A 16,254-nucleotide genomic window follows, 5' to 3' on the forward strand; every position below is an offset into this window, starting at 1 on the left:
TTTTCTAAAGTGCAGCATTATGTTAAATGCACTGGGTTTTACCCTATTACATTTAAATTTCATGGTTAAACAGTACATGTTAAAATCTAAGCTCAGCTCAGCAGTGACCTAAAATACATAAATATAATTTTACTTACTGAAAAAAATGAAGTGGAGACTCCTTGGACGCTCTATTAGTGCAATTAATGCCACAGCAAGTCATTTTGTCCAACAATTGCACAAATAATATCCAAACAAGAATACACAAACACAGAGACTCAAAATCCCAGAACAGTTTCCAGGCCAGACCGAGGCTCTACTGAGGCCTTTCCACGGAGCTAGCTCTGTGGTCACGTGGGTCTGATGCTCATTAATTATACAGAATTTTAGGCTTTTAATACACTTAAACAGAAGAGTGAGAAAAAAAATCACCCCCCTCAGAGTTGTCATGAGTGTAAACTAGATCATTTAAACCAAAAACATGTTCTGGTACCAGGCTGTAAACATGTTTATTTCTGCTGTGAAATTGGTATTTTTAACATGGGAGTCAATGAGGATTTGCTCGCTTCTGACACCAGCCCCTAGTGGATGAGGGTGGAACTGCAATTTTTGGTACTTCTGGGTTGAGACCAATTTCTGAGCCGCATTGTGGGGGCTTGGGCAAGACACTTAACCCACCTTGCCTGCTGGTGCTGGTCGGAGGGACCGGTGCCGTGCTCACCTCTGTCAGTGTTTTCCAGGGCAGCTGTGGCTACATTGTAGCTCACCATCACCAGCGTGCGAAAGATTATGTTGTGAAGCACCTTGGGTAGAACCATAAGAAGGCGCTATAAAATACAGATTATTAATTTACCATAAAGCTACAATCCAGAATATTTCTTATCCGACAAACTTTGTTTTTTAATTGAGGGAATCTTTAGTGCTGAGTCATACTCTTTTGGACAAAAATATAAACCCAATTTAATTCATTTTAGCTATGAGGTCAATATTTATCTTTTTAATAAATAAGAAAAAAGATTCAATTATGGTTTGAGGCTGATTGCATTGGTGGAATAATCTAAAAATCATATGTGGAACATCTGTGTTCTCATCAGAATCACTGAAGTCTGATTTCATGTGTTTGTTGTTGAAGTCTGGGAGTGAGGCCAGCCTGATCCACATCAGCCCACATCTCACACGGGTCCGAGGACCCACCAACCTCCTGAGTCATCTCCCTCTGCACTCGCAGCAGCCCAACAGATCTCCAAGCCTCTTGATTCCCATCGGGGGGATTCACATGATTCAGCCCAGGTCCACCCTCCCTCTGTACAGCCTGGTGTGCAGCCAGACGGCACTCACAGCTGGCCCGACGTCCCCCAGCAGTCCGACAGGAAGGCTCTCTGTGACACTCCAACAAAATGCACCAAATGAGACAGACCAGGAGGAACCCGAGATTTCAGGACAATCGTCTGCAGGAGAAGGCGTCTCCGTCCAGCAAGCATCAACTCATGGAAAAGTCATTGGACATCCAGATTCACTTGAGAGGCATGTTTACATCAACACCAACCAAGGCCAAAAAACACCTCCTTCCTCCCAGACACACCTCTGATAGGAGGGGGGGTTTAAGGGACAGTGCAAAGGGACTCTAGACCAGAAAGGGCAGAACCTTTCTTTGGTTTAGAGTCTGACAACTACAGACTAGAGCTTCTGAATGATGCGGTTATGTAATTAATGAATAATATAAATATTTATATATATAAATATATAGATAGGCACTATGTTAGATATGCAGTATGTTTTTGTAAATCTTTTTTACCCTCGTTTGATGTTCTCTGTTGTTCATTTATTTATGTGCTAATATGCAAATTCTGTACAATATGCAAACGCGGCAGGATTGAACATGGATTACTCATAAACAGCTCTAACATACTGTTGCTGTGTTAATGTACTGTATTACCAAAACAGATAGAGAAAAGTACCACAACTATTTATTCACTCAGACCAGTATTTTGAAGTGCAATTTTTTAGTCAGGATTGTGGTTTGGAAACTCATTCTTAAAGCTGTGATTATTGGTCTAATTTGTTAGTTTTGTTATTATTGTCTTTGTGTTTGGAAAAGCAGGGTTGCATTCAGCTTTTTGTAAAGGTTTTTGTTTCTAAGGAAAAGAAGTTGCAGGTCAAACGTTATTGCAGTGCACTGATGATTTGCTTACCGGTGGGATCTTGGTTCATGGTGGCTATGGTGCAGTTTTGTTCCATTTGTCAGATACACCAACCTTTGTTTTCTTGCTTTTCTAAATGATAAAATCACTCAACCATTTTCATGTTTGCAATTAAACTTCTCATTTTTACAGATTTATATTAAAACTGTGGAATGTGTCTCTTTTGTTGTTTCTGTTACTCGTTTTATTTTATTCCAGGAAAACACACTGAAATGTTTAAAATGTTCGCTGATGGAAGATGAGCTGTAAAAACTATGTGAGGAATTCAAAGCATGTGATTGTTCTTGAGTTGGTCAGGCTGCCAAATAATGCAACACGTTATTTTGTTAATTGGAGATTATGCAAAAGATGTTTTAATCTCACCCTTACAGCACATAAGGTATTGGACATGACTCACCCACAAGCTCCCATCCCACCAGCAGCACTTCAGACGCAGAACATGCAGCTGGTCCTGCAAGGTCACGTGTGATTTTGGTAGTTCACACAATAACTGGCAAGGAGACGGCAGCATGTATCCAAAAAGGTCTGTGATTTATTTTATGTTTTCCAAAGACCAGTTTTGGGCAGTTACTAAAAAAGGAATTAGTTATAGTTACTAACGACTTCCCTATAATTTTGCTAAGTTAGTAACTGAGTTATAGTATTATAAAAGGAACTAATTACTAGGAAAAGTAACTGCATTCTTTTTTTTTTAAATATGGAAGAAACTCTGGTTCCTCTCTACTCCATTTACTATAAAGTACTACAATACCTAAAATAAATGACCAAATAGACCTGAAGATAATAAAATCAAATCATTGAAATAATTGGGTATTTAACAGAAGGGACTACAAACAGAAACCATTACACTAATATAAACAAGACCCCAGCCATCTGGAAGGGTAGCGAGTAAAAAATAGATTTAAAGCGTGAGCAACGCTTCCAAATTGTAACGCTTAGCGCAGGGGTCGGCAACCTGTTCCCATCAAAGAGCCATTATTACCCGTTTCCCACAGTAAAGTAAACACTGGGAGCCACGGCAGCCGCGGCGTTGTGGGCGGGGCCTACCCTCAGACAGCAGAGCTCTGCTCACAACAGGTGACTGCAGCCGGTACCGGTCTCTCGTGTACTTCAAAGTTATCTTTCATAAGAAGATAATCAATAAAACGATTTATATAAAGTGGATCCAGAAGCTGTAGCCCGTCTCTGCTACAATATTTAGATATTTTTCACCCTGTTGGTGGTTTTACTGAGCAGGTGCCACTTTTGTCATACGTTTCTTTTTAAAACATGTTTAGACTGTTCAGAATACAAATCCAGGCTCTGTCACGTTTGATTGTTGTAATTAAACTTTGTAGGTGGGGAAGGTCAGAAAAGGATCCGATCATTTTGTTTTTCCCTCATTTACAGCGACGGAGATAACGGTGCAGTGCGCCTGGCTCTGGTGGTAATCAAGTTTAATTTGATCTATTTTCACAAGAAAACAGAACAGTTAAAAGCAGGGCTTGTGTTGACCGGATAGTTCCCGTATTTGAAGGTTTATTTTGACGGAGAAAGAATAGAAAGAATTACCCCGACGCATGCAGACGAACTGACACTTTATTCTACGCACATCGCAGATGTAGCTAAATCACTCAAGAAAAGATTGCTATCTGAACATCTGAGCTGGACACTGCTCAGCGCAGCTCGCTGTCAGCGTGAACTACATAAGGTCCACAGCAAGCTGAAGATGTGGAGATTGGCTTGGAGCGCGTTGCAGAACCAGAGCGCATGCAGGAAGATTCCTCCGACTGAAGCGAGAGTTTTCCAAACCCGGTCTCTCAGAGAGACTTGTCACTTAGAAAATGTTCCCTGATTATGAAACTTTGGCTGAATAGCGCTTGTTCCTGTCTCCAATGTGGCGACACATCCAGGAGCCGTCTGAGGAGAATCCCAGAATCTCACATCCTCGTCAGCCCAGGAAGCGCCTATATGATTACGCACAAGTGTGACGCGTCAACCCGGTCTCACAGTAAGACCGGTGTTCTGGGAATTTCTCCAACCCGGTAAACTGTCCTACCCGTTGTTCCTGAGCATGTGCGCGCATGCGCACAGCACAAAAAGGGAATGCTACTCCGTTGTCATATTTGCAGGAAAATGGGTAAGTTGTAAGTATTAGTACTTTTTATTGACGTTGATACTTGATTTTTGGGGTTAGGTTTAGGGTTTGTGTCATGTAAAACACCGTAAAATTATCCTACGAGTAGGACGTTTTGCCAAAGTAGGACGTTTTCTCAGAACACCGGGTTGGACCTGTTCAGGTTTACGCAGACAATCTTTACATTTAGAATTAGCTTACAGATGTAAAATTAATGCAGTAAAGTATAAAGCATTTTATTTAAATATCCATTCATTATTTTACAAGCACAGAGAGCCGCATCAGATGGATGGAAGAGCCGCATGCGGCTCCAGAGCCGCGGGTTGCCGACCCCCGGCTTAGCAGTTGGTGGAAACGCAAACATCCACTGTAATGGCAGATAAATGCTGTGTGTGATGTTCACTCAACCCATACGTGTCTGGTGAAAAGGCCCGGTCAAGGTTACCTAGCTGACAATAAAAAAAAAAAACCCACATAATTAAGCAGAAATTTTGATTTGAATGAGTTTATTTTTATCAAAGCTAGAAATATGGGAGAAAGGAAAGTGCTTGCAAAAAATAAACAAGCAATTTCTAAACATGGAAAATCATTTTGTAGGGAATGAAATGTGATGGGGAGGTCAAAGGTCTCGCCTCTTGGACACAGTGATTCCCTCCTGGCACTGAGCTGCTGTCCCTTTTTATCCAGACTCACCTTTGTTGGAATTCCACCCAACGACAGCAGAGTCAGATGGATGTAGTGATTTCATGGATCCTCACACACCTTGCCCTAGAGTCCTCGTGTGTGTGTGTGTGTGTGTGTGTGTGTGTGTGTGTGTGTGTGTGTGTGTGTGTGTGTGTGTGTGTGTGTGTGTCCATCTTTCCTCTTTTCTGTTCTTTCAGGTCTTAGTTTCTGAAAACAGCAGGAGCCTCATGTGTCCACTTAGTGGCGGTAGAGAGCAAGCCCTCATGGTTCATGCACCCTTCCGTGAACCGAGATGACATCATACCCTGAATGCTACTAAACCATGTCATCATACAGAAACTCTCAGGGGGGTCCAGGGCTCACTAATAATTAAAAAACTCCTCGAAACATTCCTTGGATTGCCAGATTAAGAGGGTTTACTTTTATTGTAGAAAAGGGAGAAATAATGTCTGTGAAATATCAACAATAGTTTCTTCATTAAGAATTTTTTTTATCATCTGTGTAAGAAGTATATATCCCATGTATAAAAGTAATCAGAATGCCCAACTTTCCGCTCAAACTCCAGATTTGATCCGTTTGACGTGTGTCTGGTCGCACCTCCAGCTTCTTTCATCCTTTTGTAGCTGCTGTAGACAGGTGTGGCAGACACCCACATCCCCTGCAGAAAACAGGCAGTGAAACCATTAATCGTAACTTTGATCTCTTGGCAGAAGTTTGCTTTTGAAATCTTCCTCTGAGTCACTGTTCTGTGCTCTTCTCTTGCCTCCAACTGTCCGTGTTTTCCATCATATGACAAGTATGTCACCATTTTTTTGTGTTGTGTTCGGTGTTTTGTACTGATTTACCTCAGAGGAATGTGTAAACCAGCATCTTAGCACTAGTGTTGCAGCAGTGTTACATGATCAGATAATCTTTAACCACACCTGTATGTATCATGGTTTATCTCCAACACCTGCTGTTCTGATACACCTTCTGCTATGTGTAGACTAATTATCTAATCTAAGACTTTAAATAATGATGAAGGGGTTAAGAATTCCCTAAATCACTTTCAGCTAAAATTCATTCATTTATTCATTGGAATGTGACCACATTCAGGGGCTGCATCCTTCCAAGTCTGCATTTTAAGGCCGATTATGTCACAGTGAAGCAAAAAGTTTGTCCGTGCTCGAAAAACACTCAAAGTGCATCCCTAAATCTGTCCTTGATTTATTAGAATTTGAAGGATTGCACCATGAGGATATATAACGGCAGCAATTTTTGCTGAAAAAGCACACGGTTATAATTCATAGTGCATTTAGTGCCAACCACAGCCTGAAGTGACGTGTCAAAAATGCCCAAGTCCATACATTTGAGACCTGCCCCCAAAAATCCATGGAAGAAGCAGGAGTTCCAAACCCCAGGGATCCAGAGATCTCCCCGGAGGACAGAGACCCCAGGGAGACTGCTGCCGGAGAAGCCCCAACCCTCCCTTCCTGAGAGGAAGGGAGTGGCTTACTCTAGTGATCAAGGAAGGACCCAACTGTAGTTGACAGGATCTGCCGGGTTCTAACCCTGAATTTGGACACAGCCATTATCTTAAGTCCCTAATCCTCAGTAGCGGCTCAGGGGTTGGTGCCCATCTCCAATGGTCTTCAAGTAGAAATTAAAGGGATACTAAGCAGATTTGCTTGCTTTTAGCACCCCCTAGTGTCCGTGTGTAGAAGCGAAACTATCTCCTCGCTGTGCGTTAGTCTTTTTAGCACCTTAATCTACCAGCCGAAACGTTTTCCAGCGTTCCAAAGTGTCTAGAGGAGTGATTCATCACTAAATTAAACAAATCTGCTGGGTTCATGATCTAAAACATGCAGGAAATGTGCTGAAGCCAGACAGCAGCATCAGGAAAGTCAGCTTATTTTTTTCTAAGTCCCAGCAGACTAGACCTGCAACTGTGAAGTTGCAAGTGCGATACTCTGACTACAGGGGCGATAGGGGCTGGGTGGCCTGTCATTAACCCTGTAAAGGGTGATTTTAGCACATACTGGCTCAAGGAAATGACTGAAAAAACATGAAAAGGTTGCTAATTGTCCCTTTAAGCAACCTAACTTATTATTTATGATGGTGTCCCTCTGGGTTCTATATTTGGACCAATGCCATTCTTTGTAAAATTACTTCCTTTAATTAATTTGATCTAAACAAATGGCTGCATGGTGGCACAGATGTTAGCACTGTTGCCTCGCAGCACGAAGGTTGCAGGTTCGAAACTCGGCTGCGGCCTTTCTGCGTGGAGTTGCGTGTTCTCCCCATGCATGCGTGGGTTTCCTCCGGGTACTCCGGTTTCCCCCACAGATCACAACATGCCCTATAGGTTATAAATTGTAAGTTGCTTTGGAGAAAAGCATCTGCTAAATAAATAAACATAAACATAAAACAAAAATGGTGTTTCAGCACTTTCTCTGCATTTATAAAAGATATAATCAATTTGCACAATGAAAACATACCCGTAATACATGGCAAAAGTGACAAATATTCTGGAATGTGCCTTATTAAGTGTGTTTGCGTCCTTTTGTGTCACTGTCTGGACATTTTTGGTCATCCAAGAGGAATTTCCACAGATTCTGCAATCATGATTACGCTAGTTGTTTGTCGTCATGGTGCCTGACATTCCTCTGTCGCCCTCAGCATCAGGCGGAAGTGAGGAGCCGATAAGGGCACATGTTTTTCCTCTGCCACGCTGCCATTTCTGGAGAAAGCATCAGGAGTATGGAAATGGGTGTCAGGAATTACCTTTTAACTACTGTTTCCCCCCCGCACTACAAACCGGTATTTGTTCAATCGTCAACCTTTGTGCATTTTCCCATCCTTTTGGAAATTTCCTCCTCATCGTAATGATGCTACAGCTGTTGCTTCCCTGGAGCGATGATGCAAAATTCCTCATTGACATGACGTAAAAACTGTATTGTCTCCTGTTTGTGAATGCATCCTGAACCTTTTAAAAACAAACAGGGAAATTAAAGAAAAGCAAACTGGATGCATTAAAAGGAGGGTGATGCTTGACATCATTGTTCTTCCTGTTAACCATGGTTACACTAAAGGAAACACACGCAGTCATTATTGTATTTCATATACAGGGGTTCACAGGCAACAATAATACGATAACCAAGTGGCTCTGGGACCAAAAAATTCAAATTTTGTGCCCATGTCAGGAAATTCTCAAAATCTACTAATTGTGACAAACTCCAAGCATTGATTATAAAAGAATGGATTGTCATCAGTCAAGATATTGATGGACAGCATGCCAGGAGGAACTGCAGAAGCCTTGAAAAAGAAGGTACACGTGTCACAACCTGTCCTGTCTCCCCATTCTGCTCAGTCCTGTGTCCATGACAACAACACAGTGAATATTGACTCTTTGGATAAACTTGATGTAATTGTTAATAAAAAAAAACTTTGAATTTGTATTTTATTTCATATCATCACAGAAACAGCTAAAAGCACTTTGTGAAAACCAATATTTGTGTCATTTCCCAAACATTGGGCCACAACTGTATGATCAATGCACATTTTTGCCCAAATAATCAAAATGAACCCCTATAAATAAATCAGCTGTTGACACTCTTACCACCACTCTTGTATTCTCATTCTAAAGTCCCAATAATCCCTAATTTTCTGTTTTTATATCAGTTTACATCCGTTTTTCATTTGTGATGACAGTCAACCGAACCTGAGGGTGTTCGCAAAGACAAGCTGGTCAGACAACCTGGACATGTGGATTTTTCCTTTCCTACATGCATGCAGGGAGCTGATGAGGCAGTTGGCTGTGTATTTCTTCATGAAGGTCAGCCTGTGTTGCATGCAGGGACTGTTTGTGTTAGACGACAGTGAAATGACCTCAGCTTCCTGTGGGGGGTGCTGACAGCCCTTCTCTGCATCCTCATATCAGAAGGCTAAGCCTCTGCCACAGCTCATCTCTTCCTCTGCTGCCTCCTGCTTCATCCGAATGTCTGACTGTGGAAAACAAAAGATTTTTTTAAGGCAACGGCATCTCTTCTCAACTCTGCATTGCTGAAGATTATTGTTGTGAATTTTTTACGTCTGCGATTAAATAAAAAGAAAAACAAAATACAGGATGGGGAAACTATAAAGCTTAGGTGGCATTTTATTAAAGCAACACTAAAGAGTTTTAACACTTAAAGATATTGCTTTCTAACTGATTACTGTGGTTCACCAGAATAGCCTTCTGCTGACCAGAAACTGCAGTTAACAACTTTTGTGATTCAGGTCAGCACCTGTGGAAACTTGCTTCACGGCAATAGTTGCTTAGCTAATATAAAGGCTAGCAATTATCTTTTACTTTGCCAAACATCAATAAAAAGCAGAAGAAAATACATGTTGCTGTATTCTGTTGGCATCATGGTGGAGCATGAAAGTAAAAGTAAGAGGGTAATGGGTATTTCTCAATGCCAAGGAACTTCGCCTTGATGTCTTGGCCCTGCCCTGGTTGCCTAGGAGATACGTCATCAGGAACCGCCAAGACATGTTCCAATGTTCATGTTCTACCGAGGCGTGTGTTCTCCGTTTGTTAGCCATTTAGCTAGCCGAGCAAGGATACACGGGAGGTGTCTTGTAGCCTAGCCTTGGTAAAAAAAAAAAAAAAAAAAAAAAACAGAATACACCGCGATATTTTCTAAAAGATGGCGGATCAGAAGCTGACAGCTACTTTGGGGGCAAATTTCAAGTTTTAAAGTACTGTAAGTCAACTAATTTTAATTTTTTTTTAAGATCCAAAGAAGTTAACTATGGTTGGTTAGTTGCTTATTAGGTGCAGCTTTGGTGGCTAGCGGTTAGTAACTTGCTTATATATTTATTTAATAAATATATATACACAATTTTAAAAGTTAAAGGCTCGTTTTATATATATATATATATATATATATATATATATATATATATATATATATATATATATATATATATATTTATATTGAAACTAATACGTAAAAATTATAATGTTATATCTTGTGTCACGTGACGTTACGTGACCGCCGTGGAAGCCGCGGTAACGTGATGCACGCCTGTTCCATTTAATAATTTTCTTTGACCAAGGAAGGACAGTGTCCTCGCAAGACATCGCCTCTCAAGGCTAAGCGCCTTGACATTGAGAAACACCCAACATGTTTGGAGGTGAAACAAAGAGCTAAAACCAGAGAATACATCTAACATGGCTACCCTCATTTTGGGGAGCCAAAGGAGGCTACAAAATCTGATGCAGACTGATGGTGACCTGGCTGTTTGGCTACTGGACTAGTAAGTAGTACTTAGGTACGTAACTAAGTAATACTTTTTACTTTGTGGCTTATTATCAGTTGGCTCGCATCAGTGTTAGCTCATTGTTAGCACTAGCTACAGCGGGCTGCGGCAGGGTTGTAGTTGTAATTCTGCTTTCAACCATTAGGAGGGAGAAGCACAAAACCTATTAAAGGCTCTATCCAGAGTATTTCTCTTATCCGATGGCACCATCTAGTGGTTGACAAGCAAATCACACAAATAATTTCTTCAGTTTTTTAAGATGGCGACTTCACGTTTCTAGTTTATTTATGTCCTTTTATAGCCGACAAACAGAGCTAAAACCAGGGGCGGATTTAGGATTGAAGTAGATCCGGGGCTTAACACACACGCGCGCGCACACACACACACACACACACACACACACACACACACACACACACACACACGTGACATGCACTAGTCAACATCATATATATTTGTCTTGTACCACATAATTTTTAATCTGAAGCTACATATTAAGCATATTCAGGGCAGAGTATTGTTCCTGTTAGTGTTTAGTGTGAGATGATAGTAAATATTCCCTTTCTTTCTCCAACAACTTTACCTAATAGTAAGCTAACTTTAGGCAAACCAGCAGCACAACAAACATTTTCAAATAAGACTCAAAAACCTGAGTCAGCACCAGTCTCATCAGAGCTGGGGTTCTGTCGTGGTACTTTTGGTCTAAAAACGTCCTTATGTCCATCTTCACTCATGCGTTTCAGGCAGAGAGTGTAGAAGAAGCCGGCTGCTGAAGGGCTTCTTCTTCAGTGGTGGAGGCTCAGGCAGGCTGTATACAAACTACTGCCAGCTGCTCCCTCTCTGTTGGACTTTGGTACTGCATGTTACTTCCACGATTTAGATCCGGGGCTTTTCATAAAACATCCGGGGCTTCAGCCCAAGTAGCCGGACCTAACGCCGCCCCTGGCTAAAACACGCAGTTTTACAAGTATTATTTTCATGTCATGTTGTGTTCACATATTTTAAAGACTTACTTGTTCAAGAAAAGTTCATCAACTCTGCATCAGCCGAGGTATTCCTTAAAGAGTAACTAAACCCCAAAATAACTTTTTTTTGTCTTATAAACTGTATACTTGGGTCTTTACAAATGTAATCTTTCTGTTTCTCTGCATTTTACATGTTTGTGTAAACTTGATTAAATCTAGGATCTAAGTCTAAAAACGTCTTAGTGCTGCCCCCCTGTGGCAGAACAGCAGCTACTGCATTTTAAACTTGTGATTGACTGGGGCTGGAACAATTTCACGTCATCGGTACAGTCTCCTCCCACTCCCCCTCCCTCCCAGGATTGAAATTCCCCACACTTGGCCATGCCACTCTGTGCCTCCTGGCAACGCCCACTTTCATAGCATTTTTCAAATCTTGACTTGGGGTGGAGTTACATTTTCTGATGGTGTGCAGTCCCTCTTTAAATTAGAAGCAGGTAAGCGATAGTCTAACACTATCTGGTCGGTTCTCAGTTTCCCATTACACGGAGCTCTGCGGGGCAGGGGGCGTGCTTAGCAAATAAATAAATAAAGACGTATTGCTTACATTATATCACAGTACATGATGAGACAATCACTTTTACAGATTTCTGAAAAATCACGCGATTTTTGAAAGGGGAAAACTCCAGAAAGATACTTTAAGAGTTGCTTTGAATGTTTCAATATTTAGGCAATATTTACCCATATTTACGATTTAAACATTGTTTTTATTCCATAAACTACGTATGTTTAAAGGTACAAAAGTGACATATAGAACTATACATCAAAAATAGGGTTTTCTGTCTTCTTCCACCAGTTTTCACTGCAATAGGACTTGTTCTTTTTTGTAAACTTCAGTTATAGGTTTGTTGAAAATGCTCTACTCAAAACTAGAAGTGACAGGTCTTTTTAACTAGCCAAATACTGCAAAAACACAAATACACATGCATGTCCATTACTCGCTAGTTTGATCACTAAATAGTTGTATATTAATACAGTTTTTGGATTGCGATTCGATGTTTGCAGATATCTCAGACTCAGTCCCAATAACATTTAGATTTGATTTGATTTGGGACCCACTGATTGATATGAAGCAATGGAACACAATCAGTTCCCATGGGAGTGACAAATTCTTCAATATTTTTACAATGTTGACCATGACGTGGCTAGCTTCATCTTTTGACACGTTTGGAGGTGAGCGGGAACAGGTGGAAAACGGCATGTTAGCAGAACTTTAAAATAAAGCTATTTTCTCATTTAAAATGCTTTTCATTTACACTTAATCTATCAAATTTTGTTTTTGGGTCACTGATCATAAATGTGATGTAAATCAATAAATTCAAATAAAATCAATGTAGATTGATGTATCGTTACATTCCTGACGTCCATCATGGCTTTCTGTCTTTCAGTTAAGATTATTTAGAAAACAATTCATAGTTTTCACGCAGCAGTGGACTCTCTGAGGTTCCGTCTGTGTCCCTGGTCCTCATGATGACCTCATGATGACCTTAAGCAGCTACTGCTGGTCACCATGGCAATACTAATGAGTCACTGAAAGCAGTTTTAACTTTTCTCTTTGCATGTTGTGCAGTTCATGTACATCCTAATACACGCATGTTATATGAACTTCTTCTAGGAGTCTAACTACCGCTACCGTTACTGTTTCATATCCATGTTCTTATTCTACGATTTGCTCTACAACACAAACGTTTTTCTCCCCTTAGCCACTTGAACTTGCGATCTGATGTGGCTATAAAGTGCCATGGTAGAAGGATGCTGGTTTGAACTCGCCGGCTGTAGCAGCTCCAGCAGCTTTAGGAAGGTCATGGCTGGAATGTTGTGTGTGTTTGTGGTGAGGATGGTGGAGAGCGGAGGGGGTGGCAGGTGGAGTCTGAGTGTCTTGTGTAACAATAGCCAAGTACACAGAAGTAGGAGGAGCCATGGAGGTATAAGTAGAGGCTCCTGAATGTGTCATGAACATAAAGCACCTGTCGCTGCTCTCCTACAAGGATCGTAGACTTGTTTTCTGTAGCACATCAACTGACATCTGTTGCTTTTTTTACTGAAAACTTCACTAAAACAAGCTCACAATGACTTCTTTGCTGAGCAAGATCCTCACTTTGTTATTTACCTGCATGGCTCTGCGTGAAGGTGAGTTTGGTTTTTGAGTATTTGTTTACGTATTGGGTAAATATTTTCAGGTTTAGAGCGAATCGTTGGGTTCATTAGAGCATAAAGGCATATTTACTGATCAGAAAGCTAAAAAAGAAGCTGCTGTTTCATTCAGCAGCTTTGTATTCCTAAAGAGCGAAAACAACGTGACTTCAGGCCTCCAGAGATGATTTGACTTCGATAAAAAAAACATTTTTAAGCAATCAGTGTCAACACTGCCTTTTTATCTCTGTTTTATTTGACTTAGAGCTGATTTACAACAGTGTCACATCTGTTTGAGCACACTAGTGGGTGAAATTAATCACTAACAACATCACACCGGGTTAATCTCAGGATTCTTTGGGTATTCCAGGTTGGGGACTTCCTCTATCTGATCGGCCAGAGGCACCCCTTCAGGTGTCACATCCAAACCACATCAGGACCAAACGCTGCTCCTGTAACAGCTGGTATGACACCGAGTGCATCTACTTCTGCCACCTGGACATCATCTGGGTTAACACACCAAGGTAAACTCCAAGGAAAACACTTACTACCAATCCTAACACCTAATCCCACAGAGATTATTTTAAAAATATCAATACCACATCTAAATGTTTCCCTTTCTTGTACAGTAAACTACTTCCTCATGGTCTGGGAGGGTCTTTGTCTCGGCGGCGGCGGTCAGCCAACCGATGCCAGTGCAGTGACCTCACGGACAAACGCTGCCGAGCCTTCTGTTATGAAAGGTAAACGCTGCTCGGGGAAGCCAGTCTTGTCCCCTGTCCACCCTCTGATAATCACACCGTAAGATCAGAGAAGCTTCTCGTATGATGCATCTGAGAAATATGTGACACATGGGACGAGTTAGAGAGGGCTGAATGATGGAGTCTGTGATAGCGGCTCTGCGGCATGAGGGTAGCACTGATAGACCTGCATTTCTCCAGAGGACAACAACCAAATGACAAATGGTTTATTAGTGGTGCTGCTATTTTTGGAAAGTTTACATTTCTGCTGTGAGTCAAGGGAATGCTTGTTGCGTCTTTGGGTTATCGGAGTTCTGAAACCACCACTATGAATTAGTCATCAACTTTAGATGTTATCCTTGAAGATGTTTGTAAGAAGGAAAATGTCTTTCTTTACCAATGAAGCACAACTATAGATTTCTCTTAGGTAGTCCTGGAAAACACTTGAGTTCATTGTGTGTAAACACCAGATGGCAAAGGGGTCAAAAACTGACCAACTCGTAAAGATTTTATTTACTGAGTCATCTAAAAGTTTCATGCATTCATTTAATGGCACCTTTGTGTTTGTCCACAGCTCGGAGGACAGCAGAGCTGAAGACTCAAGTTTAGTGAAGAAATCCACGAGAGCAAACAGCAAACAGTTGTTGGCATCTTTAAGGTAAACAGAGATAAAAGCCTACATTTCAATGCTCGGCACATTTTATGGTTGTTCCTGAGAGACAAGCACCTGAAATGTGGATTTTCTTTATTTATTTTAGGTCTCTTGTCCAGTCCAACATGAAGATTGCAAAAGCGTCCCAGTCTTCAAGGGCGGACTCTTCTGGAGAAGCAAGTTAAAGACTAGACCAAGGAGGAAGAACATTTCTGTCATCGTGGATTCGGTGCCTATCACAGGAGATCTCAGGGTCTAAATGGACAAGCAGGTCCGAAATTCTGGTGAAACCACAGAAGGACAAAGAAGTGAAACTTTGGAAGAGCAGTAGCTTCCTAATGAAGGAGGAACATTATGTTTTATTATTATTATTATGAACAGTAATGGGCTTAAAATGAACCCAGTAGCTGAAGAGGAAACCATCAAAGCCATTGGGACCAGTTCCTGGTGAATTCCTCTCTATCTGCTGGATTCGACTCTTCTGCTTGAAGTCTGAGACACAAACAGCTTAAGGTCTTTGGCCGTACTCGTAAAAGGCAGCTAAGAAATAACCACTCGAATGTTTTGATCAACAACAAACCAGGAGGGTTCACTGATGTTCAGTTAGCCAAAAGTGCAGAGATGGTTTCATTTCCAAGTGTCTGAATGAGAACTCAGTCTAAAGTGAGTTTACAGTCTTTGAAGTTTACCGTTGACTTGATTGCAATAATTGTAAATAGAAGAATTTATTTATGCTCTAACTTATTCAAAGATGTTTATATTTCTAGAACTGAAACCCTGGATTTTGTATGAGAAAATAATAATAAAGAAAAAACTTGAATGCATCTTTGTTGCACATTGTTTTGGTTTCTTTTTTGACTAAAAGCTAATAACTAACTATAAAAAACGCTGCTGTTTGAACTGACAACAGATGTTTTCTTATTTCTATGCAGAAAAAACATTGTTGGTATTCTTAGAGGCTTTGTTTTTGGGTTCAATTTCAAAGCATATTGTTTACCTTTAGTGGGCTTTTTAGAGGTGTTAAAATAATAATAACAACAACAACAACAAAACATTGCCATAAAAATAAAAGCTGTTCTTGACACGTGGAAGACGACAAACGACCGTGAAAAGTAAAACTCGTCACTATGGCTTTGATAACCTGATACATGCGACATGCGGCCAGCGGCAACACGCTCTGTTTCAGGCCGTGTAGAAAGCCTTCCATGGCTGCGGTTGGCTGCTGGGTTGGAGGGAATTTTGGGTTATTAAAGCAGTTCAGAGTTGTTTAATACACAAATTATTCAGGTTTGCTATTGCACTAGATACACTTACAAAACTGTGTCAGTAAGTAAACTTACCTGTTGCACTAATTCTGGCACCAACAATTTCTCATGCTGCTGCCTTTTTGTGAGGATTTCTAAAATATTTTATAGAAACGTGGCAAAGCTCTGGAAAATCC

The 16,254-nt window shown here is 40.9% G+C and overlaps 2 protein-coding genes across 3 annotated transcripts in view; both read left to right on the forward strand.

The window, feature by feature from the left end:
• hivep3a (HIVEP zinc finger 3a) overlaps positions 1-2,337 on the forward strand; it is a 43,575-nt gene extending 41,238 nt beyond the window's left edge. For both annotated transcript variants that reach the window (XM_015976463.3, XM_015976465.3), the window contains exon 7: positions 1,112-2,337. In XM_015976463.3, the coding sequence (XP_015831949.1) occupies positions 1,112-1,567 (456 nt within the window). In that variant the 3' untranslated portion in view covers positions 1,568-2,337. The remainder of the gene's footprint in view (positions 1-1,111) is intronic.
• A 10,905-nt stretch (positions 2,338-13,242) lies between these two features.
• On the forward strand, positions 13,243-15,637 carry edn2 (endothelin 2). Its single transcript, XM_015976467.3, has 5 exons — positions 13,243-13,418; positions 13,792-13,945; positions 14,051-14,164; positions 14,736-14,819; positions 14,920-15,637. Exons 1-5 carry the CDS (start codon positions 13,358-13,360, stop codon positions 14,996-14,998), a joined length of 492 nt encoding a protein of 163 aa, XP_015831953.1. The 5' UTR covers positions 13,243-13,357; the 3' UTR covers positions 14,999-15,637.
• Positions 15,638-16,254: the final 617 nt, after the last annotated feature.

Source organism: Nothobranchius furzeri, chromosome 19, assembly GCF_043380555.1.
Source record: "Nothobranchius furzeri strain GRZ-AD chromosome 19, NfurGRZ-RIMD1, whole genome shotgun sequence".
NCBI classification, from domain to species: Eukaryota; Metazoa; Chordata; class Actinopteri; order Cyprinodontiformes; family Nothobranchiidae; genus Nothobranchius; species Nothobranchius furzeri.